This window comes from Chelonia mydas, chromosome 7, assembly GCF_015237465.2.
Source record: "Chelonia mydas isolate rCheMyd1 chromosome 7, rCheMyd1.pri.v2, whole genome shotgun sequence".
NCBI lineage: Eukaryota > Metazoa > Chordata > Testudines > Cheloniidae > Chelonia > Chelonia mydas.
In genome coordinates, this window is record NC_057853.1 from 5,259,740 (window position 1) to 5,272,269 (window position 12,530).

The following is a 12,530-nucleotide window of genomic DNA, read 5'->3' on the forward strand; positions in this document are numbered from 1 at the left end:
AGATCCTTAGCTGGTAGATGTTGGCATAGCCTCGTCGATGTCACTGGAGCCCTGCATCCAGGGATCTAGCCCAGCTTGAGTAGATCCTACGTGCAGAGCTGCCACATTTTAGCTGGAGGCTGGAAAGGGAATTGGGTTTTGTTTCTTCCACTTTGCTCCTACATGTCTCCCCAGTTTGTCACCTCTTCCTTCCTCCCTTTCCACCAGCTGGATGATCCACATAAGCACAGTAATGCCTGTTCTCTGACCCCAGTAAAACATTGTGAGTCTTATCAGAGTAGTTGGGACCCTTTAAATACTACCAAATCATGCTACAATCCTCAAACCTCCAACTGGGTTTATTAATGCAATCAAAACAGGCAGGACCCAACAGTTCCCCAACACACGGACCCTTTGAGCTATCTTTTCCACTAGTACCAGAGATACACCTTGTAAGCAAAAAACAAATGAATGTTTGCTGGTCCATTTTACATACAGGTACCACCCAGGCACAGTCCATGTCCTTGTTCGTGGCTCCATCTTCGCAGTTCAGTATGCACCGATGTCGCAAAGACCCAAATCCTCATCCCATAAACAAAGCCTGTGTTCAAAAGGCCTTGCCCATAAGAGCTACGTGCAGTTGGAAGAAAAAGACCTCAGTCCCAGGCAGCTAACCAACTCGCTCCTACTACAGGCCATGGGCGGGGTTGTGGACATGCTACTGACCATGTAAGTCCAATGGGTGTCATTATTATTAGGTGAAAGAGAACTTCCATCTTGACGGGTTCATCTCTGCCCTTGCTCTAAAAATGAGGCAGACATTAGTGGAGTCCCTCTGCCTCCAGGAGTCCATTGATTTAGGGGAGTTCTCAGTATAATGAAAACAAAGGCAGGGGCCAGACCTGGCTCAGTCTGTATCTTTTCTTAGGGTACATCTACACTGCAGTTAAAAACCTGCAGCTGGCCTGTGCCAGCTCACTCAGGCTCCCTGGGCTTGGGCTAAGGGGCTGTGTAATTGCGGTGTAGACGTTCAGGCTCAGACTGGAGCCCAGGGTCTAGGACCCTGCGAGACAGGAGGGTCCCAGAGCTCAGGCGAGCATCTACACTGCAGTTAAACAGCCCATTAGCCTGAACCCTACGAGCCTGACTCAGCTGGCATGGGTCCGCCGTGGGTGTTTAATTGCAGTGTAGACAGACCCTTAGCGAGACATGCGGGGGAATTACTCCAGCATTTGGAATTCCTGCCCAGCTGCAATTGTGCAGTGTTAAATGAATGTGTTTAGAATGCGAAGCGGTTAGACATATTTACATTCTCTTCTCCTTCCATGTGCAGCGTTGCTACTCCCAGTACAGTGCTCGTCTGTTTCCCCCCCCCTCACCGCCCCTGTTGTCTTCCAAGCTAGACTGACCTTTCTTCTGGATGTATTCGCCCCTGTGCTCAGCATTCTGCAGCTCGGAAGGCAGTATTTTTCAGTCTACTGAATCAAGCCTTGAATATTGAAGAAGGCAGTGGGCAATTCAGTGTAAGCACATCTGTTTACTTTCTCAGAGGCATGGTCAAGGGAACTAATATAACAAGCAGCTGTATAATTTGTGGAAATTGATATCAGTACTCACATTTGTTGTATAATCCGTTTCAGTCGGAAATCGTATAGCACTTAAGGGGGGTGGGTCGACTCATTCCACATCATTGTCTTTGTCACTTGCCAAGTTAAAACTTATGCTAAGTTGGACACAGGTGGGCTGCTAAGTGTGGTGAGAAATAATAGAGACTATTAGTTTTAGCCTGAAATAAATGGGCTGTCCAGCTGTAGTTGCTGTAGAGAGGAAGTTGAATGTTAATTAGATGCCAGCAGTAATTATAGTGATTATGTACTTTTTGAGTAGCTGGTGGGAATAGCTCGATTTACATCCAAAGAGTTATGTGAACGACATGCTAATCGCTTTCAGGAGAAAAGGAAGGTACTCTTTTTTTACTAAAGAAATTATAGTGAAGCAAAGCTACACTGGGATACAAAGAACTGCAAAAGTGGCTCATTGGAATTACCGAGTAGCTGCAAGAATAGCTGCATATTGGAGAAAGTAGGGAAAATGCTTTGCCATTGGTGCAATATGTTCTGCTTTACTCCATTCCTTAGTTATCGCCCGATGTCCCATGGAAGGGTGTAGAAAAAAACAGCACTGGAGGATCCATGACCATTGTGTCTTCATGACTTCCAGATCTCACATGCTCAGTTAACAAGTGAAAAGTAGCCTTCCAATTTCCAGCCCTGCGAACTTTCAGCCTGGGATCTGAAAGAGCCCAGCTTCGGTCTTTCTGGCTCATGCTCAGCAACATTAAAGATTCTGCACTTGGTACTGGATTAACTCTTCCGTGAATAACACACAAAACAGAAAAGGATCCAGGTTGTTCTCTGTTCTATAGTCCTGGTGGGAGTAAAACTTTAATTTTAGGGCCTAATTCTGTAAACTTGTACATGACTGAGAAAGAAATCTGATGAGGTTCAATAAGGATAAGTGCAGGGTCCTGCACTTAGGATGGAAGAATCCAATGCACCGCTACAAACTAGGGACCGAATGGCTAGGCAGCAGTTCTGCGGAAAAGGACCTAGGGGTGACAGTGGACGAGAAGCTGGATATGAGTCAGCAGTGTGCCCTTGTTGCCAAGAAGGCCAATGGCATTTTGGGATGTATAAGTAGGGGCATTGCCAGCAGATCGAGGGACGTGATCGTTCCCCTCTATTCGACACTGGTGAGGCCTCATCTGGAGTACTGTGTCCAGTTTTGGGCCCCACACTACAAGAAGGATGTGGATAAATTGGAGAGAGTCCAGCGAAGGGCAACAAAAATGATTAGGGGTCTAGAGCACATGACTTATGAGGAGAGGCTGAGGGAGCTGGGATTGTTTAGTCTGCAGAAGAGAAGAATGAGGGGGGATTTGATAGCTGCTTTCAACTACCTGAAAGGGGGTTCCAAAGAGGATGGCTCTAAACTGTTCTCAATGGTAGCAGATGACAGAACGAGGAGTAATGGTCTCAAGTTGCAATGGGGGAGGTTTAGATTGGATATTAGGAAAAACTTTTTCACTAAGAGGGTGGTGAAACACTGGAATGCGTTACCTAGGGAGGTGGTAGAATCTCCTTCCTTAGAGGTTTTTAAGGTCAGGCTTGACACAGCCCTGGCTGGGATGATTTAACTGGGACTTGGTCCTGCTTCGAGCAGGGGGTTGGACTAGATGACCTTCTGGGGTCCCTTCCAACCCTGATATTCTATGATTCTATGATTCTATGACTAACTTTACTCAGATGACCAGTTGCGCTGACTTCAACAGTACTACTTGCCCAAGTAAAGTCATTCACGCACCTAAGTGTTTGTACGATTGGGCCCTTAGTAAAATAACTCCACTGACTCTGAAGATGCCCGGGGAACAGTCTAGTGAGTAAAAGGATAGCAGTTTACATAGTCAATCTTCAGAGCAGGTCAGTACTTTAAAACCAGACATTGTGTGGAAATGAACACTTCATTTCCCAAGGCTTACAGAATCCAGCAGAGCTCTCCAGGAGCTAACACTCAAGATACACTTCTCCAACTAAATATTCAATTTAAACAAGCATTAACAGCCCCAGAATTTCCTTTCTAGTTCTGGATATTTTGTCATTGGCAACTTTATTAGCTGGGTTAATAAAATTAATAATACAGTTCTTTAAAAAAAAAACCCAAACACTTTTTGTCCATCCTGTTTGCAGTGATAATATGTATCTGAGTACGACGCAGAAGACTTCATTAGGGGAGTTCTCTGGAGCAGTGGAGAACAGACATGGAGAGGATGCCTTTGCTGACCTCAACAGTTCTCCACTAAGAGTAGATGCCTCTAAGTCAAGCAACACAGCAGTATAAATAGCAGTCTCTGAACAAACTATATTTCTGCTCCTAGCCAGGGGGGAAGTACTGGGCTGCTCCTCCAACAGCAGAAGGGCAGAGAGGACAAAGAGAAACTCTTTAGTGCTGTATGTACAAACTCTTTTGTTTGGGAGAAAAGCAAACTATAGGCTTTAACATGAACTACACAAAATCTTGTCAAAGTTTACACAGCCTAAAAAATAACCTGTGTGGATTCTGTATATTTTGAAGAGCTGAGTGAAACTGTTTGCAAATATTCAATCAAAGAACATTATTGTCCACATTCCGGTAGCACTAAGAGACCCCTACCAAAATCAAGGGCCCATCATGCTGGGCATTGCAGAGATACAGTAAGAGGCAGTCCCAGCCTCAAAATATAGACAGGCAAAAGTTGGTGAGAATAAGGATTGTTATCCCTTGTTTACCAGTGGGAAAGTGGGGCACAGATAGATGTGGTGCACACAAGCCCATCTTTCCTTTCAAAACCACTTTGAACTTGCTTTGTTTGTTTTCAGGTGCATTTGGTGTTGGTTTTTACATTCATTGCCAGAAATTTTCATGGAAACAGAATTTTGAGTGAGTCTGAGATAATATTAGCAGAAAGGGAATTTTATATTTCATACCCTAAACCAGATTCTAAGGCCATGTTTATGCTGGCACGGTTACAGCACTGCAGTTAGACACTTCTGACATTGACGGAAGGGGTAGGGGTTTTTCCATTTCTCCAAGAGGCGGTAACTAGCTTGACAGAAGAATTCTTCCATCGACCTAGCCACATTTACATGAGGATTGGGTTGATTTAACTGTGACACTCCAAGGTGTGAAATCTTTCACAGCCCTGAGTGATGTAGCTAGGTCAATCTAATTTTTAAGTGTAGACCAGGACTAACAGTTACGCTTATACAATCAGGGAACAGAATCAATACCATACAACCTGGGTGTCTAATCAAACATAGCTGAAAAGTGGGAGGTGTTGTTTATCATATAATCTGAATAAACAGCTCCCAAGTAATCTCTAGGCCAAGAATTATTTGCAGAATAATTTTGCATAAGAAATCACAAAAATCACTGGCAAGTCACATGCAGAAAAGAACAATTTGTTGATTATGTTATTGTACTGTAAATGATTTGCTCAGATCTAATGTATTGTATGTCCTTTCACAGTATAAAATCTTTCCTCAGGGATTCTTGGAATGTGGTGGTCCCTATAATCCCAGTACTGTATTGTGAATTTTCTCAGGGTCCCTGTCTTCATGAAATAACAGGAAACTCTTGAATATTGTACCTACTGACATGTGCACAAGTCTAACAGCAATGAAATTATTTGCATTGAAAATCTACGATGGTTGAACTTGGACAAACCCACTGTTTAATAGGAAAAAGACCCTCCAGGAAATGTTCTCCCTTAAGAACTTGGACCATCGCCAACTCACAAACATAAAAAAATACGCCGTTTCCCTTCATTCACAGGGGACATACAGGTCTCCTGCATCTAATCCTACTGTTGATACTACTTGAGAGGCTTATGCTGTTGGTGACCAGGTAGATCCTTCCTTTCCTTTTGACCAGGTTACATTTAAACAAGCATTGTTTACATTGTTCTGTCCCCGGGAGATGGTTGGATTTCTCATACATCAGCACTGTACGGGATTCCGCCCTATGAGATTAACACGCGCCCTTGCATTTCATGATAGTACAATATATAGGGCAGTGATGTCGTGCATAGAATTGAAATAGACATCGAACTCATTGCTGTGTCCAGGTCCTGTACCCTTCTCAGGTCTGTCATGGCTTTTCAATGCCACACTCCCATCTGCCTGCTTCCTAGGAAGATCTAGCCTTTCGCTGAATGTCCTAGCCATCACCTCACGCCTACTTCCCTTCCTCCTTCAGGCAAGAACTCAGTTTCTCTAGGGTGCTCAATGGTAAAGGTTTCTGCAAATACAACATTTCCTAATTCCTTACATCCAGGAAAGACGACAGTCTCTTAGATGGCTTCTTTTATTGCTTCTGAAAGGTTGAATGAAAAGCATGTGGCAAGAGAAATGGTTTGCTTTCATGTTCATAATCCCGGCTCTAACCAGATTTAATCTTAACGTGAACTGTTTTTCATTGAACATTTAAACTGAAACGATATCTTACACGGTTGCATGCAGTGTTGTAGCCGTGTCGGTCCCAGGACATTAGAGAAACAAGGTGGGGGACGTAATATCTTTTATTGGACCAGCTTTTGTTGGGGAGACAAGCTTTTTTGTGTCTCTCATTGACAGAAGCTGGTCTAATAAAAGATATTACCTCCCCCACCTTGTCTCTCTGATTGAAACAATAGGCCTTTACATTTTCACCGTTTCATTTGCAAGACTTAATTCTTGGGATAGGTAAAGTCAGATCCAACCCAAACTTTCACACAGGCTCAAGCCCTTACAAAGAAGTTTGAAGGGTTAGGATCAGAGGCGCCGACTTTCTAATTTCGCCAGGGGTGCTCAATCCCACTCCCCCTGCTCTGCCCCAGGTGTTGCCCCATTCCACCCCTTTCGCCAAGGCCTCACCCACCCCAGCCTCTTCCGGCCCCTCTCCTCCCCCCCCACCTCCCGCAGCGCCTCCTGCATGCCTCTGAACAGCTGATCACTAGCAGGTGGGAGACACTGGGGGAGGGGAGGAGCTCATTGGAGGGGCCGCGGTTGGGTGCTGAGCACCCACTATTTTTTCCTATGGGTGCTCCAGCCCTAGAGCACCCACGGAGTTGATGCCTCTGGTTAGAGTGACTTTGATTATTCTGGTGGTTACAGATACTGTTTTTTCCCTTTCCAGGCTCCTCTTTAAGGATCTGCTGCTGAATGCCAGGGAGTTCCTGAAACACATGATGCCACAACAGGAAGAGCACCAAGGGGTAGCTGGGGACTTTTATTTCTTACCTAGATAGCAGACAAGCACCCTAGGTACTCCACAGAGGAACATGAAGATGAGTTTTCCATCTGCATGGACACCGTGCAAACCCCAAGGCCTGTGGGAGGTGGGGGGAATCAGGAACTCTCAGGAAGTGCTCACCACTTTGAACTTCCAGCCCCAAGGCATAGGCAGTTCATACCTTAAGGCCACCGTTTTCCAAAGTGGCCACAGATGTGGTTGTGTGTCCAACTTGAGAGTTAGCCTGGGCAAAAATGGAGCATGCAGCAGCAGTGACCCCTTTAGAAAAGGCTGGTCCAAATCCTCGAGCATTACTTGGGTTTTGTTGGCTAGTTTTTACAGCCCAGCCACTCCCATTCATCCTCTTGTTGCCATACAGGTGCCCTGGCTGCTCCAGTTTTCCCTTTCCACCCCAACAATTCTCTCCTCCTCTTCTCCCCACCCGACACTCTGGCCTAGGAGAGAATCAGAGGATCCTCACAAATGTCCAAAGAATGTCCCTGTGTCTCTCAGCCAGTGACTGCTGCTTGTCTCCGCGGCAACCCTCCTCCTTCCTTCCCCGTTCCAGAATAGCGGTGGTGTCAGTGGGCCGAGGCCAGGTGGTACGGCTGGGCCTGCCCCGGGCAGCTCAATGCCCAAGTTGTTTGGAAAGGTAGGTGTGAGGTTTTGAACTCCTGGTGAGCAGGATCCATGGGCCACATCCGTTAATGTTCGTTTTGTTAGTTACGTGATGAAGCGCTGAAGTTTAAATACCCCCAAACTTACCTTTACAGAAAACCCATACAGGCAGAGAAGCATGCGGTGCTCTTCCCGCAGACTTGCTGCGTGTTTCGGCTCCGTCCTGACGCTCAGCAGCCGGTCCTTCCCGAGGAACCTGTAAGTAACTCTCTCTGAGGTTAGTGCTTGAAATGCTGCAGGTGTCTGGAAACAGGGAGTGGGGACAGGGCAAGGATCCTGATCCTAATGCAGCCTGCAAGGGTTAAACGCCCTTTTAAACCATTTTGGGTTTTCTTGGGGTGGAGGTTGAGAGCCCCTGTCCTGGTAGGGAGCTTCGTCTGTTGTGTAAGGACATATTAGGCCTTAACCTGTGGGTTAGTTAACCCGCACCGTTAAGGTCTGTGATAAAATCCTATCTGTCAAAAGCTTTGGGCCGGCCCCCTGAGTGACATTCTGTTAGACCAGAGATCGCAGCTTCCTACCCTGCTGTCCTGAGCAGGGGGGAGGCAGGAGGCTCTCTCACCCTTCCCCAGAGACAGATGGTGCGAGGGCTCACTGTCTCTAGGCGAGATATAGCCCCAGCGAAGACGAGCCTGCAGGCCCTGTTGGCTCAATCAGATGGCTCCTCTTGTTTGGTTCAGCTGGTGGAGCATCTGTCCATGGGCTGCCCTGTCACAGGTCAGGGCAACTGCATTGGTATTCCTCCTCTGTGGTCCCTCAAGGGCACCCACACCAGGCTTCTCAGCTGTCACCTCTGTTGGGCTGAGATCTGTCTCTCTCTCCCTCCTCACCGGGGTCTTTCCAGGCTGCACAGTTCCCTGCCCACACTCTGTTATTCCCCAGCAAGCCAAACTGCCTGTGTTTTGCTTTCTCGCCGAAGGCTGTGAATAGCTGTGGTTGCCAACAGCTGTGATTGCCTTCTGAAGCAAGCGCATTTATTCTTAAGGTGAAAGCGTTACCGAGAAAACATATAAAACAACACAAAAGAAACTACACATGTGCTAATAATCTTACCAGAGATCACCACCAGCTTCACCAGGGCTCTGCTAGGACACAGTCCTTCAAATCCCACAGAGTGTTGACCAGTTCACAACAGCCTTAGCCCAGAACTAGCACGCCCATGAATATTCAGTCTTTCCTTTATACAATTTGGGCCTTTGATCTTCAGACTCCAGGAACAGGTAATCAGTGGCCAGTGTCCCTCTCCTCAGGGTGTAGCTTCCAAAGCTGGGTTTTTGCATAACCAGAGGTGGGTAATTTGCATTCACCTCCCCATAAAGATTCCTCAAGCAAACAACGTGACACTATTTGTCCCAAAAGTCCATTCTTGTCTGGCCCATTGTTCAGTGCAGTCCTTTGATGTTAATAACACTTCCCAGGGTTCACATCCTATCCTCCCCCGAAGTGACATGCAATCCAGGCCCCCAATAACACAGAACCTTTGCGTTTAATACGATGGACTCCAAAGAGATTTAAACTTAATTCACTAAGAGTTTTCAAGGATCTAGCAGGAAATTGTCGCAGGCCTCGTTTCAGCTATGTGCATATGCACAGGGCACTTAGCCGCTGGAGGGAAAGGTCCACTGACTGTACGTGTCCATGGTATTGAGACTAATTCCAGCTGTGCAGTCCCAGTTGTAGCCATTGTGAATTGCCTGGGTGTACCCGAGGGCAGCATGGAGTCCTCTGCTTGTCCCACGGATATCAGACTGACATGGGGAGCGGAATTCTTCTAGCAAAGGATAAAATAATAAGTTGTGGGGACTGGGAAGGGGAAAAAATAACCCAGTGAAAGAAAAAGAGCTGAAAACAGCATGTGTGTAATATGGGAGCGAAACCAAAGGTGAGTAAGGCTCCAAGCCTTGTGTGTGTGCAAACCAGTGCGTGTTTAACTTTGTACGCTGTGAGTCATGCTGGTGGCTACCCTGAGGCTACTTGCAGTACATAAAGTTAAGTGTGTTGAGAACACTTTGCATGATGGGAGCCTAACCAAGCGTCCTTTAGAATAGCTCAGTCTCACTTATGAATCAGGTGCTCCTTTAATGCTGCCAAGGCACGTGCCCCATTGTGGTGTGGCCTTTCAGGAGCTGGTCACTCAGCAGAAGGGGCTTTGGCTTAAACTTTTTAACAAGCTGGGTGAAGTTTTTCTAAATCTTGCCCCCGCAAATTGGTACAAGATGCCTCATTTCTTTGCGGGGATGGGCTCTGTCACTCCTGCCCCACCCAGAGTAAGCAAAACCAAAGTGACTTAACCTCTGTCCCGGTTCCACCCGTCATTCAAAGCTGTTCATTTGACTGCATAGCACTGCCATCTTCCAGATGTAGGATCTCTGCAGGGCAGTTGCTCCAGTGCACCGGCCACTAGGGGGCTCCAAAACAGCAGCAGCCAGGCTCCAGGCCAGGTGACCGTTGTTCATTCAACCGTCCATCACCCACACAAAGAACAAGGGCTCCTGTTAACGGGCATGGGGAAGCTCCTGCCCGTGCTCCCAGTTCCTCTTTTCCTGCCCTGCCAGTGGAAGAGTGCAGATCTCCTTTCTTTGAACCTCCACCATGGGTCGGGGGATATGCCTCTCCTCTCCCCATGTTGGAAGTCGGGGATGTGTGGAGCTCATTATTCTTATCTGCCCCATCTGAGGGACGCTGGCTTGACACAGTGAACTGCTCTCTTTCAGCTTGTCCTGATCTCACACAAGGGTTGATAAACTGGCCCCCTCACCTGGGACACTGACTGGATAAATGCCTGGTGGCCCGGGCCAGGTCTGTCTTTTGCCTGCTGTGGCTCCCACGTATAAAGCAGACTATGACCACGTCCTAGTTCTCCCTCTGTTGCTATGAGCCTTCCAGATTCATGAAGCAATGTGTGCACTGGCTATGCCAGTGTCTCTCTCGAGCTCAGGCCTTTGACCTTCCGCCCTGCTCCGTGACTCCACGTGCTTTCACAGCAGGTGGTGCCCATCTGCCGGGGATTCTGCCTTCTCTTCCTCATTCATGATTTGTTAGTAATTTCCTTCTGTGTCCACCAGAGAGCAACACCGGTACAGGGTTGTTGTCTTAATCGAAGCAGTGTGCAGGCAATTGGAACACAGACTCAGTCCGATTACCTGATGGCATAGCTGAGAGGCAGAGCAGATAAAAGCAGCATCGGATGGAAGATGTGGATTTGGTTATAGACTCCGACCCTCTGTGCTCTCCTATCATCCCAGTGAATGGAGATGACTCTGATTTTCCAGTGCGTAATGACTCCAAAAGCTGCCTTCTGCTGTAGCTGGCACACTGGGGTCACTCAGGTAGAATGCTGTGGTATCTCTCTGGGGAGCCGGAGCCCAGCCCAATCTCTCACACCTGTTTTGCAGGGGGAGTTTTGGGCATGCAAGAAATGAAGGGTCAGGGTCGGGGTGAAGGATATATAATAATGTCCACAGGGAAAGTAAGACTTCCTGGCTTCCAGCAGCAAAATCTCCTGGCTGGATGAGAGCTGTAGGCCTGAGATTTAGCAGAGGGAGAAAGGCTGGCTTAATAGTTAAGAAGCAGGCATGACTCTGAACAAGGGCCACAACTTTCAAACTGGAACGTGTAAAGAGCTAACACACCATGAAGGCACCTAATAAGTGGCCTGGTTTCCGGGGATGCTGAGCGCACACGGGTCCCATGGATTTCAGGTCCATTATTTGGATTCAGATGCCTAAGCATGGGTTTGTGCATGAGATACTACTCTAATCGTGGGGGAATAACACCAATTTTTTTTTCTTATGCCCCGATTCAGCAAAGCCCGTGCATGAAATGAAGTCCAGCTGGAGTCCATGGGACTTCAGCCCAGTTGGAAGAGCATTGCTGAACTGGCATGCTAGTGGGTGTATAAAAGGCGAGGCTGAGCCCCAAAAGCATGGAGGGAGAGGGGAGAAGAGACACAGCTTCTTGCTAGGTTTTTTTCTTTTTCTGGCATCATCTGGTGGCATCTGATTGACAGGCTCTGTTATGAAGCCAATACTGTGAGATTTTGGCTGTGAGTAAAATAATGCTGCTCATGTGGGAAGGAGAGTAAAGGAGGCAATTATACAGTAGTTTTAATAACAGCTTTCTGCTGGCTACATCGCTGAAAACTTAAAGTACAGTTGACAGTAATTCGGTTTTTTACTTTTAAATACCTTCAGGAAAATACAATAGAAATGGATCTGATTAATTCTTATTCCACATGGTTTTCATCCGCCCTCTGCTTGTTTGGCCTCTAGGTTGTTTTTTAAAATGCCAAAAGTTTAAGAAATACAGAGAAGGGACTTAATTATGGGAACGGGCTAGGCAAAATTTTGGAGCAAAACCATAATAATGAGGTGTCGGTGGCACTGTTTTGAACTTCAGAAATACAGTGGATGTTCAGATTGACATGAGTAGGTTTTCAAATCTATTTATGCTGATTATCTGCTAGATTTTGATGGGTACGTGCCACAAAAATAATTACAAGTCCATTAAAATAAGTGGAGAGATTAGCCATGCTCCTAAATCCTATTTTCTGGAACTCCTCAAAAATCCTCCTAAATACACTTTTTTTTGGCCAGGAGTTAGCACACCCATTCCCACTCAATCCTGTCCTCTGTTCAAGAATTTGTAGGCCACAAGTTGTCTCCCTTACTTGCAAATATGCCAAGTCAATTAAATTCAGTGCACTAATGGAACGGGATGCTTTTTCCCTGTTTAGAGGGGCAGTGAATTTAGTGCAGTGGAAAGGTACCCGATGGACAGCTCTGTCGACTGCAGTCTGCACAGAACAGCATGAGTAGATGCAGGCGGCATGGGTGGTGTTGAGCTTGCCCATGAATGGGCCTCTTCTCTGATCCTGGAGGCGCTCCCTGTAAGCGGAGGTCCAGTCTGCAGCTACTTGAACCATGGATGAAGATGTTCTCAGCACGCCATCGGGGGGGGGGGGGGGGGGGGGAGCAGTTGGGGAACGCACCTCCGCTCAGCAAGGCAGAGAAATGGGAGCTCTTCCTCTGCTTTTAGGAGACAAGACAAGGGCTGCGCTCCACACC

At 47.0% G+C, this 12,530-nt stretch overlaps 1 protein-coding gene across 2 annotated transcripts in view; it reads left to right on the forward strand.

The window, feature by feature from the left end:
• Positions 1-12,530, forward strand: part of SYNPR (synaptoporin) — a 175,261-nt gene that overhangs the window by 77,376 nt on the left and 85,355 nt on the right. Inside the window, exons 3-5 of one of the 2 annotated variants that reach the window (XM_043551779.1) lie at positions 6,691-6,769; positions 7,246-7,438; positions 7,560-7,662. The exons of the other annotated variant lie outside the window; for it this stretch is intronic. Coding sequence (XP_043407714.1) covers positions 7,281-7,438; positions 7,560-7,662 — 261 coding nt within the window. The 5' untranslated portion in view covers positions 6,691-6,769; positions 7,246-7,280. The remainder of the gene's footprint in view (positions 1-6,690; positions 6,770-7,245; positions 7,439-7,559; positions 7,663-12,530) is intronic. 2 annotated transcript variants of the gene reach the window in all.